Source organism: Ochotona princeps, chromosome 3 (assembly GCF_030435755.1).
Source record: "Ochotona princeps isolate mOchPri1 chromosome 3, mOchPri1.hap1, whole genome shotgun sequence".
NCBI classification, from domain to species: Eukaryota; Metazoa; Chordata; class Mammalia; order Lagomorpha; family Ochotonidae; genus Ochotona; species Ochotona princeps.
The window spans coordinates 89,821,156-89,832,960 of record NC_080834.1 but is presented as its reverse complement, the minus strand read 5'-3'; the positions used below and the strand labels follow the sequence as shown (position 1 = coordinate 89,832,960).

General features: G+C 48.2%; 1 protein-coding gene across 1 annotated transcript in view; it reads left to right on the top strand.

Annotated features, from left to right (window-relative positions):
- The first annotated feature begins 10,613 nt into the window (after positions 1–10,613).
- SLC12A8 (solute carrier family 12 member 8) overlaps positions 10,614–11,805 on the top strand; it is a 155,737-nt gene continuing 154,545 nt past the window's right edge. Inside the window, exon 1 of the mRNA XM_058662009.1 lies at positions 10,614–10,725. Within this exon, the coding sequence (XP_058517992.1) occupies positions 10,684–10,725 (42 nt within the window). The 5' untranslated portion in view covers positions 10,614–10,683. The remainder of the gene's footprint in view (positions 10,726–11,805) is intronic.

The following is an 11,805-nucleotide window of genomic DNA, read 5'->3' as shown; positions in this document are numbered from 1 at the left end:
TGGTGGAGCACGTTGAATTTTCTGAAATATATATATATATACATATATATACACACACACACACACACACATATACACATATATATAGTGTTATTTTCCTGAGACTCCCTATGTCTTCTTTGTATTTCAACTAATAAAAGGAGCACCCTGTCATTAAAACTGATAGGAGAATAGGCTGTTCTGATGATGATACAGTATTATTTTTCCTATCCCACTTTGGGCCCTTTCTCAATAACTGTAAATTTTTATTTTCTATTGATAATTAAACATGTACATAGAGATGCTGTTGTATAGAACTGAATGAATTGGGTTTTATTGTGCTTGAATGGGTAGCTACTTGGAAATATGTGATGGCTACTGAGGATTGATAGAATGCCAGAGCCAATTTATGCGGGAGAGGGACGGCAGCATTTGGGGAAGATGATGGCAGATTGCGTCTTCAAGCCCTGGTCCAGGAAACAGCGTGGACGGAGCCACCAGGAGCTCTGTCAGATACAAGAGTGGGGCTTTCCCTCTGCTCCTCAGGCTTCCTCGCCCCAACCCTACCCCCCCAAAATGAGCACTCAATTTCAGAATCTACTCAGGTGCAAATTGCTTTGCAATGAAACCACATGGAAATTTTCACTGTTAAATAAAAAAGATATTTGTGATATTTTTAAATACAGACTTTTACATCAGTAGTCAGCAGCCTGACAAATTGAGATTTGGTAAGTCAGTATATTTTAAAATAGATTTTGTCCTCCACAAGTAATTGTTTTTCAACAATTGAGAGGATTTTCTGTTTGCTTAAATACATTTTTATTGTTGTAAAAATAAAGTCTCACTTGACCCCATAGTATGCCATGAATGGATTTGCTGAGCCTTTATAATGCAATGAAAGCTTGTTTCATGTGTAGTCATGGAACATGGTAATGTTCTTCAAACTAACCTGCTCATTCAGAGATTCAGTGACTTTCACAGCTTTTGGCAATATTGTCATATAAGTAACCTTGACATCTGGAGTTTATAATACCATTTTGTGTATTGTGATACTAAAGGAAGCTGTTTTGCTTTATTTTTAATTGAATTATTAGACTAACTTATACTTGCAAATTCTGCATTTTAAATTGTGGACCCTCGTTGGGAAAATCTTTAAAAATGCAGAATAGAGTTTAATGAATAATTTTCTAGCTGAGTTTTTCACAGTATTCTGAACCAAATAGTTCATGGTAAATATGCAAAAATCATGGTATATGAATAGTTACAGAGCAAGGAATGCTTGTGTGGAATTAACAGTTACACAAACTGGGTAACAGTCATCAGGGCCTTTACTATAGCTTTGTGTGGAATGTTATTTATTCTAAAATGCAAAAGGTAAATGTTACTGTCATTGGATATTTTATACCTGAAATATGTTTAACATAGGGCTAAGAGTATATAAAGCGTTTTCTTTACAGATAAGATTCTACTGACCCACTGTTAGTAGTCAGTCTCCTTCGGACTTTTTTTTCTCTCTCTCTTGATTAGTAGAGATAGCTTTGTGTTCACCCATCTGTCACTTTGCCATTGTGCTGGATGCATTGTCAGAAAGCAGTCTGGGTCCATGGAACAGATCTCAACTCACTGGCACTTGGAGATCAGTCCTAGGACACTGGCCTTACTAGCATGGTGCTTGAACCAATTGTACGTAACAGTACTGCTGATCATCTACGATTGCTTTAACTAGATCCCAGTTTTTCTTGAATGATTAGAATTGGTGGGGAGAGGGGTGGGCAGAGATTCTACATGATACTTCTCCCACCTTCTGAACATTATAAGAAAAAAAAAGAATAAAATTGAAGTCACTTGAATGAACACGTTGTCACTGAGTCTTACTTGACAGTTTGCCATGCTCAGAATGAATATGAAGAGTTTTGTAATTCAGCACTTGAACAGAATGTTAAATCTTTCATAGTGCTATTTGTTTTGTCCCTTGGTGACACCAATAGGTATTAAAATGAGTTACATACAGGTGTTAGATAAAACAGTTCAGGGAGGTGAAAAGTTTAAACTAAAATTTCGAGTAAAGGGGACATTTAGATGAAAATGCTTGACCCACACATTTAGAGATGTGCATGCATTTGTGTAAGAGCTGGGATGTGGAATGTGATGTTGTAAATGAGGTGACACTTTGGAAATGATTTGCAGACCCTAGGAGAAACTCCAGACTTAGACATGGACTTGGATTGTAAAGTAGAGATCATTTGAGGCTTTGCATTTTCACCTGCTTACATGAGCTTTGTCACGTTTACCCATTCTTAAGACTGAAACCGTGGTGCTTGTGGCCAAGGTGGGGGCAGGGGCCTAGGGTGTGCATTCCCCGTGATGGGAAGTGGTGTTTTCCACTGAGGGAGCCCGTGCTTGCCGAGGCACAGTACCCCTCACCTACTTGAACCCCTGTGTTGTGCTGGTTGCCAGTAAGAGATGGTTGAGGCCACTAGCACCTTTGAGTAGGTGAGAGGTATTTGTGGTACCATGAATTAGAGGTTGCAGTATTGTACTTTAGATTTCTAAAGGAAACACGAAATGTAAAGATGGCTTTGGGTGACGTGCTGAGTAGTTAACGCCTCGTTCCTTGACAGATGGGTAAGTATACGTTTTTCTTGCTTTACAGTAGTTTTTGGCTTTTTTTAAAGATTTATTTTCATTGGAAAGTCAGATATATAGAGAGAAGAGACAGACTTCCATCCGATGATTCCCTCCCCAAGCAGCTGCAATGACTGGAGTTGCACCGATCCGAAGCCAGGAGCCCTGAATCTCTCTGGGTCCCCCGCGCGGATGCAGGGTCCCAAGGCTTTGGGCCATCCTCGACTGCCTTCCCAGACAACAGGCAGGGAGCTGGAAGGGAAACAGGGCCGCCAGGATTAGAACAGGCACCCATATGGAATCCTGGCAAGTGCAAGGTGAGGACTTGAGCCGCTAGGCTACCATGTCGGGCCCTTTATGGTAGTTTTTTTAAAAAGAGCTTTTAAAGAATGTTTTTTTGCTTGTTTGGACAAATTCCCATCTGCTGGATCACTCTCCTGTTCCCAGAACGGCTGGGAGCAGGCTGAGCTTTAGCTGGAACCTGTAGGTAGCAATGCAGGTGTCAGAGGCTCAACCATTCGATGTGTCCACTTGCTGCCTTCCAGGATCGCAGTCTCAAGCCAGGCACTCTACAGGTAGTAAGTATGTCCCAAGCTCTATCTTACCCGTTAGGCCAAATGTCTGCCCATAAGCTGAATTTTTAATACATTGGTCCCAGGAGATAGAAGATACCCCAATATAGTAGAATTAGAGAATTTTGTTTAAAGCATATATGTATATATATGTATGTATGTATTAACATATATTGTCTGTAATATAGTGCTTCAAACACCAAACTAGGATAGGATTCAAACCTGAATTATGGAAATGAAAAAACAGACCAATTTTTTAAAGACTTCTGAACCTCCACGGGAGTTAAAAAATATGAGGGTGAAAATAGACTGGAGGATCAGCTGTGCCCCTGTAGGAGATTGGAGATGGAGCTAGGGGACACGTCCCTAGAGGAAGGGGAACTAACAACCAGCGCTTGCTTTTGTCCTTCCAACAGTCTCCATGGACACTCACTGTAGTCCGCTCTTGTCATTGTGATTGTAGGGTACCACTTAGGCTAAGTAACTAACATTAAATCTTAATTGTCTAACACTCCCTCTTTCTTGACCATTTTCATCTAAGGTGGTTGGGCCAACTAGAAAACTCCTGTAAACTTCCTGTATGGTAATTCTTTGTGGGCACTCCAGAACCATCGTTTGTACACCTCTTGTGAGAGCAGAAGAGATTGCCAGAGCACAAAAGCAAGGCCGAGAGACAGAACCACTCAGATTGTCACCGGAGTTGCCTCAACTGACAGCAGCTGGTACGACAGAGCCAGCCAGGACAGACGTTGGTCCGAAACAGAGAACACTCAGCATCTCCTGCCAACTATGGAGAATGCATACTTTAGGAAGGTGCTTGCAAGGCAGCTCTGATTGAGCTTTGGGTGATTTTGTCGTTGAGAATGATGGTGAAAGCAGTGGGATAAGCAGGGTACCTAGAATCAAGGGACCTTAAATCACAGCCCTGCTTCGCCCAACCCATGCAGCTTTGTTCAAGTCACTTACCCTTTCTGAGCCTCCATGTTTTTTATTTGTGATATGAAAAATTAAACCATCTGAGTTGTTGCGTCATGTGAGGTGACTTTGGAATGTGTGAAGCCCTATATGTTCCCTCATTCAGATTTTGGAGTGTAGCACCAGTGTGAGATAGAGCAGAATTGGACCAACATTGGGAACTTCAGTTGTGAAGCAAATGTAAGTCAACTTAAGGCTTTTGGTGTGGACTGGGTAGCCCTCATCTGAAAACTTGAACTTCTGCAAAATCTGAAAGTTTTGTGAACGCCAGTGTGGGAAAGTCCACAGCTGGACATTTGACCCAGAACTTAAGAGGCCTGCATCTCATGCCAGGGTGTCTGGGGTTGGTACCTGTTCTGTTCCAACTCTAGCTTCCTGACAGACCCTGGGAGGCAGCAGTAATGACTCAACTTGTTCATTTCCTGCCAGTCATGTGGAAGTTTTAGACTCCCAACTTCTGTCTGGTCTGTCTCCAGGCTGTTGGGGGCTTTTTGAAAGTGAACCAACAGTGGCAGAATATATTGCTTGCTCTCTGCTTTTCAGATGAAAGTAAGAAATTCCATGTTTTTTTGTTTGTTTTTGCAAAAAAAAAAAATCCATACCTGACTGCCTGTGATGGGTTTCTGTGAAAACATAAATACACTAGAAATTTTATATAAAATCATCACTTTCAGGCGTTATTTATAGTGTGTACATGAAACAAATGAACTTCATCTGGACTTGTGCTTACCCCCAAGAGCTGTCATGATGTATGTGCAAATGTGCCAGAACATGAAATCTGAAACACTTCTGGTCCCAGACAAGGAATACTCAACCTGTCATATTTCAAAAGATTGTAGGAGAAATGAGAGAATTTGGATTTAATTGACTAGCAAGGAATAACTTCAGTAGATTGCGAAAGGAAGTTTCCTCCTAATGTATGTTCACTGATGAACAAAGGGCAGGGTGTTAACAACACATGCCCTAGTCCCTAGGGCCGCAATACAACAAGCTCAGCTTAAATAAATGTATCTAGATATACATAATTGTATTACTAGAGACTGGAAAAATCAGAACAAAAGGCAGAAATATAAAAGGGAGTATATTGAGATGGATTTGTAAGCTGTTGATCAGTCATGAACAGGTGCCTGGCTCAGCCATGAGACAAAAGCAAAGTGTCAGACAAGGAGGTGAGGGTGCCACAGACAGCGGGCCAGCAAGAGGGGGAGTCTTCTCTCACCTGTTTGGCCTTGTGCATGGTGATCTACAGATCCAGGTGGATGTGGGTGAAAGGGAGGGAAGTGGCAGAGGGTGAAGAGGAATTGGGAAGCGACAATAGGACCAGAACATTGGCCATGTGACTTTTTAATTTTTTTTTTTTTTTTTTCAGAATATAAGGGAAAACTCGGTTCTGGAAGCAACACACAGCCCATTTGAATGTCAATCTCCAGCAAAATTCTAGAATGTTCATCACTCTGCCAGAGGCCTGGGAGGTCTCTCCATCATTAACCCCATGTTACAAATGAGGAGACAGAAGTTCTCGCATCCACTCTTGAAGGGCTGTCATTGGCTGTTTCTTCTAGGGTAACCTAAGGTACATGTTGAATTCCATTCCTGTTGTTTCCTGCTGGGTAAAGGCTGCCACTATCATCAAATAAACCGGATCCTGTTGACCCAGCGGCTGTCTGCACCACGTGTTTCCTCATGCTCCCACTAGGTCCTGGTTGGCAGCAGATGCCAGGTGGCTGATGGAGGGAGAATGACGTTGTCTTGTCAGAGGGCAAACTCCCAGAGTCAACAAACAGCTGATATCCTGGAGGAGAAACCTGCTCAACAGGAGCTGGAGACACCTGGCAGCAGACGCCCCTCCCTGGCCACTGAGCCCTGTCCTGGTGGTGAGAGGGGGAGCCAGAGCCAGAACCAGAGCCAGAGCCCAACCTTCCTGGGCTCCCACAGCTGCCTCCCGGAGCTGGGGGCTGGCTGGGTTGGCTGAGGGACTCACTGTTGTGCTAGGTTTTTCACTTCCTGCATCTCCCCTTCCAGCTCTCTGTAATAATGCCTGGCTTCAGCCCTTCAAACACATCTGTTTCCTAGGCATGGGGCTCTAGAGAGCACATCTCAAAGTTCAGGAAGAGGGAAAACTTTGTTCTGTCTTAGAAATTCAGGTGAGTTCAACAGGCTACATTGGCTTTGAGGACTTGGTCATTGGAGTTAGAAAGTTGAAGTTTTGGCTCCATCTTTCAGAACCAGAAAAACTGCCTGAGTGTGTACAGGATTTCTGTGATGGTATGCCCCAGGGAAGGCACAGTGCAGTGCGGAAGTGCACTGGGTGTGTGCCCGTGCAGTAATTTCCTGTGCTGCCTGGGTGATAGCCTTCACACACTGTCCTTGTCATTGAAAGCTGCAACTAGAGTATGACGCCTTTGCTAACATAGTATATTTAGTCTCTGGTGTTCGGGAGCAAAGGAACAACAGGTGGGCTAGCAAGTCCACACTGTTTACCCTTGGCCGCACAGCAGAGGTGCCTAAGGAATTTAAGGGAAATGCTAGTGGCCATGCCCCACTCAGATCTCAGGGAGTAGGTTTCCCTCAGATGTTGTTTTCTGAAGTGACACCCAGATGAGAGTAAAGGCCCCACAACCTGGTTCTAAGTTCATCTTTGCATATGTATGTATCCATGTTTCCACATCAGAATCAATACCCATGTTCTCTACCTGTTTTCATTCCTGTCTGGTTGCCCCTGCCCAAGGTCTCCCCAATGGCCCAGATTGGTGCTTTGTGAGCCCTCACACAGGAGGCAGTTCTCAGCACCCAGCCGCAGAAGGAAGGAGAATCGGGTCTTGTCCTTGTCCCAGCTCGATGACGTCCGTGGTGCAAGAGCTTCCCTTTTGTGTGACTTGATGAATGTTGGGGCAGGAGGAAAGTGCATTTATTACCACGACTCTTTTTTCCCTCCCTAGCTGGGCTGCAATGACAGTGAATTCAAACAGTGAAATCACCACAAATACCTGAAAAGGAATTTTACTTTTACCTTGCTTGCATGGACTGTGTGTCCACTATTGACTACTAATAACAGCAAAGATTTATTCTCCCTCCCTTTCTTCTTCTTCCCTTTTTCTCCCTCCCTCCCTCCTTCCCACTCTCTTTCCCTCTCAGTTTCTGTGGGTCAGAAGTCCCAATGAGGTCCAACGAGCACAGTGTGTCCTTGCTGGGCAATTGTCTGGTACGTCAGCGTGGGCTGGTTTCCCTGGCAGGTCAGGCAGTTAGCCTTGGCTATTGGTCAGAGCCCATGTGTTCCTAGCTCATCGGTGTGGCCTGGGCTTCCTCGTTGACATGGGGCCAAATCCTCATGGAGAGGGTTGGGGACAGGCAGTTCCACAGCCCCCTCTCTGCCTCAAGGACCCATGAAATCCAGCACTATTGCTCTTCCCCAGCTGCTCTGGGCTCAGCAAGAGGGAACACAGACCCCAAAATCTCACCTTCCCGGATAAGAAGGGCATATGGGAGGGTTAGTACAGTCCTCTCCACTTTGTCTCTCTCTCTCTCTTTTTAAAACTCATCCACCCTCCTTTCAAGAAGGGTGCTGGAAGTCACAAGCTCATTTTAAGAAACACTTCAATAGTGGATTTCCTATAGGCCTCAAAACCCATACCATAGACATAACTATTCTTAGCACAAACTATGCATGCGTACAAATATCCCTGCTTTCTTCAAAAGGTGACACAGGACATACACCATTACTATGTGACGAGCAGAGTTCCACATGGGTGCATACAAAAATACTCAATGCTCATGTGCCAGGACCAGCCATAACTTACTTAAACCAGTCTTGTGATAGTCTGTTTTCCATTCCATGGGAAGAAATTAGTACGATGCAGTGGACATACGAAAGTATCTTAAAAATGGAGATGTTTGTTCAGAGGATATGCAGGGCAACTTTCTTAGCCCAAGGATGTGTGAAGATTGATGTCGTTACAGATCTACATTAAGCAGGATCCATTTTTTTGCATGTGGGCAGGTGTGTCTGTCCAACCTGAACATGGAGAAAAAGCAACACACCTGTTTGTTCAGAAGCCGTCTGGGAGCTCTGAAAGAAGCAACTCGTTTATTCCGAAGATGCTGGGTACTTCTCAAGACAGGAGGAGGCTTCCCTTTCTGATGTATTTAATTTATTGCTTTCAGGCAGTTGGATGTGGATTCTTCAGGAATCACAGTGTGCTCAGAGGTCGCCTTATGGCAAACAGGAAACTGGGTAAAGCAAAATAAGTAAAGAAAAATCATGTGTCCCTAAAAGTGAGTAGAAAGGATTATTGGCAGCCCAGAAAAACACATGGTTGTATTCTAGTAAAGTGACCGTGACGGCCAGCCACCTGTCCAGCCTGCGTTGGCAGACGGCTGGCCTGTCACTCACCCAGTGGCTTTTTCCCTGTGCCCTGGCCAGCTAATCCAGTTCTGAACACTCCACCATGTGGGCAAACCTCATGGACTTTCTGCTAAACCTAATATTGGCCACAAGCAGGACAAATATTGGGTGGTTCTACTTACGGGAGGTACCTGCTATCAGCCAGTACAGGGAGACAGCGAGACTGGAGCTTACCGCCCAGGCTGGGGGTCAAGGGGACTGGGGTTTGGGGTGATGATGGGCACACCACCTGCAGCGTCACCAGGAGGTGTACAGGAGAGGCCATTGCTTTGCAGCAGCTCTGGCTCTGCCTGCCCTTCTGTTTTCCAAAACACACGCTCTATTTTTAAAGATTTCCACACAAAGGCCTGTAGGCGTGGGAAGCGCTCACAGCTGCCCTCCTGATTCTCCCAGGCCTGCAGGGAGGCCCAGCAAGTTATTTAAGGGCTAGGAAATAACGCCAGATTGAAAACGGATATAACTTCATCCCTGTAGGTTCATTCCATTTTTTTTTTTTTTTTTTTTTTGTGCTTTTCCCTGTACCCTGAGGCCCTGAAACCTGAAACCCTCCAGAGGGGCTCCCGGGTTGGGCACAGTAGGTCGGGGCGGGCCCACCTCTCTGCGGGTTTGGGGGCCTCCTGGTCGTGCTTGGGGCGTCCCGGCACGCTGAGGGCAGTTCTGGTCCCCAGTGTCCCGGGGTGCTACGGCACCAGTGTGGCCACGGCCCCTATCCCTTCCCCACCACTACCGTTAGGACTCCCGACCACGGCGCCGCCGGCCTCGAGGTCCCCGGACCCGGCACGCCGACCCCAGGCTCTCCCCTGAGCACTCTCCGCGCCCGCTTGGGTTGGTTTTTGTTCCCAGCTCCAGATCCCGTCCGCGGTTAAGATGCTCGCAGCCCAACTGGACTGCGGCAGGCGTGCGGGCGACTTCTGGAGAAGGGAGGGGGAAAAGGCCCATTGCCCGCGCCTCCCCTACTGGACCGAGGACCCGGAGGTGTTGGCGGGGTTAAGGTGTCTCACCTGGGGCGGGAACCGCACCTGGCCAGCGGGACAGCTGGGACGCGGCATCCACGTGGCGGGGGCGGGGACGGGGCGGGCCCGGCGCCGGGTGCTCGCAGTCCCGGCAGCAGGTGAGGGCGGACGGCCCGGGCCGGGTGGAGGTGGTCTCGGGGACAATCCCTCTCCTGGGGTGGGGATGGGGGGGATGTGGCTCCCAGGTGAGGGCCGGGTTTGGGGTCCGCTGGCTCTGGAGGGCCTGCCTTGGGTTGGTCACTGTGGTGCCGTCTACAGCCCAGGTACACGCGCTCGCCAGGATCCCCAGGACTTGGGGGAGACGTGTGAGGCTGCGTGTTGCAGGGAGTGCCCGACGGGCCAGAGACGCGAGGGGTCGGGAGCGAATGGCCTGTGCTGTCGGGAAAGGCGGGCCTAGCCCATGGGATTTGCCCACCGCCCCGTCGCCCCTTTCCGGTCTCTTGTGTCTGTGTCAGAACCCCCGCCCAGCGGGTCCCCGCAGTGCCTCCGGCTTGCCACTGTGCCCGGTGCCCACGCCCCGCAATGCGCCCTCCAGCTTTCGCCCTGGCGGACTGCGTTCCCAAGTCTTGTTCTTCCCTTACGACCCCTTTGGCGCCTCCTCCCCTCTTCCTTCCGAAAGGTAGTGAGCCCTACAGTGTTCCCCCAGTGCTGAGAGAGGAGGTGCCTAAGTCAGGGACAAGATCTCTGCTTTTTCTGCCTCCCTTTGCCCCCAAAGCCGTGCCCGGTGCCTCGGGAAGGCCCTGCCCGAGCGCTGGGAACCGCACATCTTTCTCTGCCCTGGCCCCTTTATGGCCTTCCTCTAGACAGCTCCAAGGGGTTTGGGGGAGAGGGTCAGTGTAGCCCCACCACCGGGCACCTGGACCCCAAGGTGTTCCCTGACCTCAGGGAAGAGAACAGCTGTGGCTTTAGCACCGGCAGGCTCTGCGTGGGACCCGGTGGGCACCAGAGGAGGGTGGAAGAGGAGTTTCCAAATGCGGAGGGAACAAGAGGGAAGGATGGCGCGAGAGGGGGAGGTGGGGGCAGGGAGGGGCCAGCCTGCCGGAGGATGGCGTTTGTTTTCCAGAAGGGGCCTCCACCTGCGCGCCAGAACCCTGAACTCCCGGCGAGGCTGGCTCAGATGCCTCAGGTGCAGGAGCTCTTCCATGAGGCAGCCCAGCAGGTAGGCAAGCGAGGCCGGGCCTGTGCACGTGGGGACCTCTGCAGCACCCGAACGAGGCGCTGCAGGGCGGGGCCTCAAGCCCTCGGCTCTGAAGCTTTAATTCGGAAATGTTCCAAGCCACCTTACCTTCTGCATCTGGAGGTCTCCTTTGTCATTGTTAGTAGTGGGAGCTGCATCGCGCACCACTGAGTTAGTGGTGGGAGTTTTTCCCTCTTACAGAGTGAGCTCTGGGAGATTGAATTCTTTGAACTTGGAGGATCGAGTCAGTATAAAAGGGGACATTCTGCCTTTTGGATGACACGGATTTGTGGGTTCCTTGAGGCGTGTTTTTTGCTTTTGTTTTTCTTCATTCTCTCCCTGTTGATTATGAGTTATAGTAAACATTCAGCCTGGATACATGGAGTTAAAGAGGTCCTCTCCAGAAACAGAGTGGTTCCTTTTAAGTGCAAGAAATTGGTGCCAGAATTGTGGCATAGAGGGTTCAGCTACCACTGGCAACCCTGGTATCCAACCCTGCTCCCTGCTAATGCACCTGGGAGGGCAGTAGAGGATGGTCCAAGGCCTTGGGTCCCTGCACCCACCTGGGGAGACCTGGAAGAAACTCCTGACTCCTGGCTTTGGGCCTGGCCTAGCCTTGCTGATGTAGCCATTTGGGGAGTAAACAAATGCATGCAAGATTTCTCTCTCTCTCTCTCTCTCTCTCTGTCTTGCTGTGATTGTTTCAAATAAGTAAATAAATCTTAAAAAAAAAAAAAAAACTGCAAGAGCTTGTGCCTTAACACTGCCGAGAGAGAATCAAGATACAGATGCATTATGTGACTTGATCTTAGAGTCAGGGAAGCTGGGCTGGAGGTGTGGCACAGCAGGTTGACACCGGCATCACTTATCAGAGCACGGAACGAGCCCATCGCTGCTCTGCTGTTACTCCAGGTCCCTGCCAGTGCACCTCGGAAGGCAGCAGAGGCTGGCCCACGGCCTTGGTCTCTACCAGCCACGTGGGCGAGCCAGAGGGAGTTCTAACGTCCAGCCCTGGCTCTTACAGTCATTTGGGGAATGAAGCAGTGAGTGGACAGTTTCTCT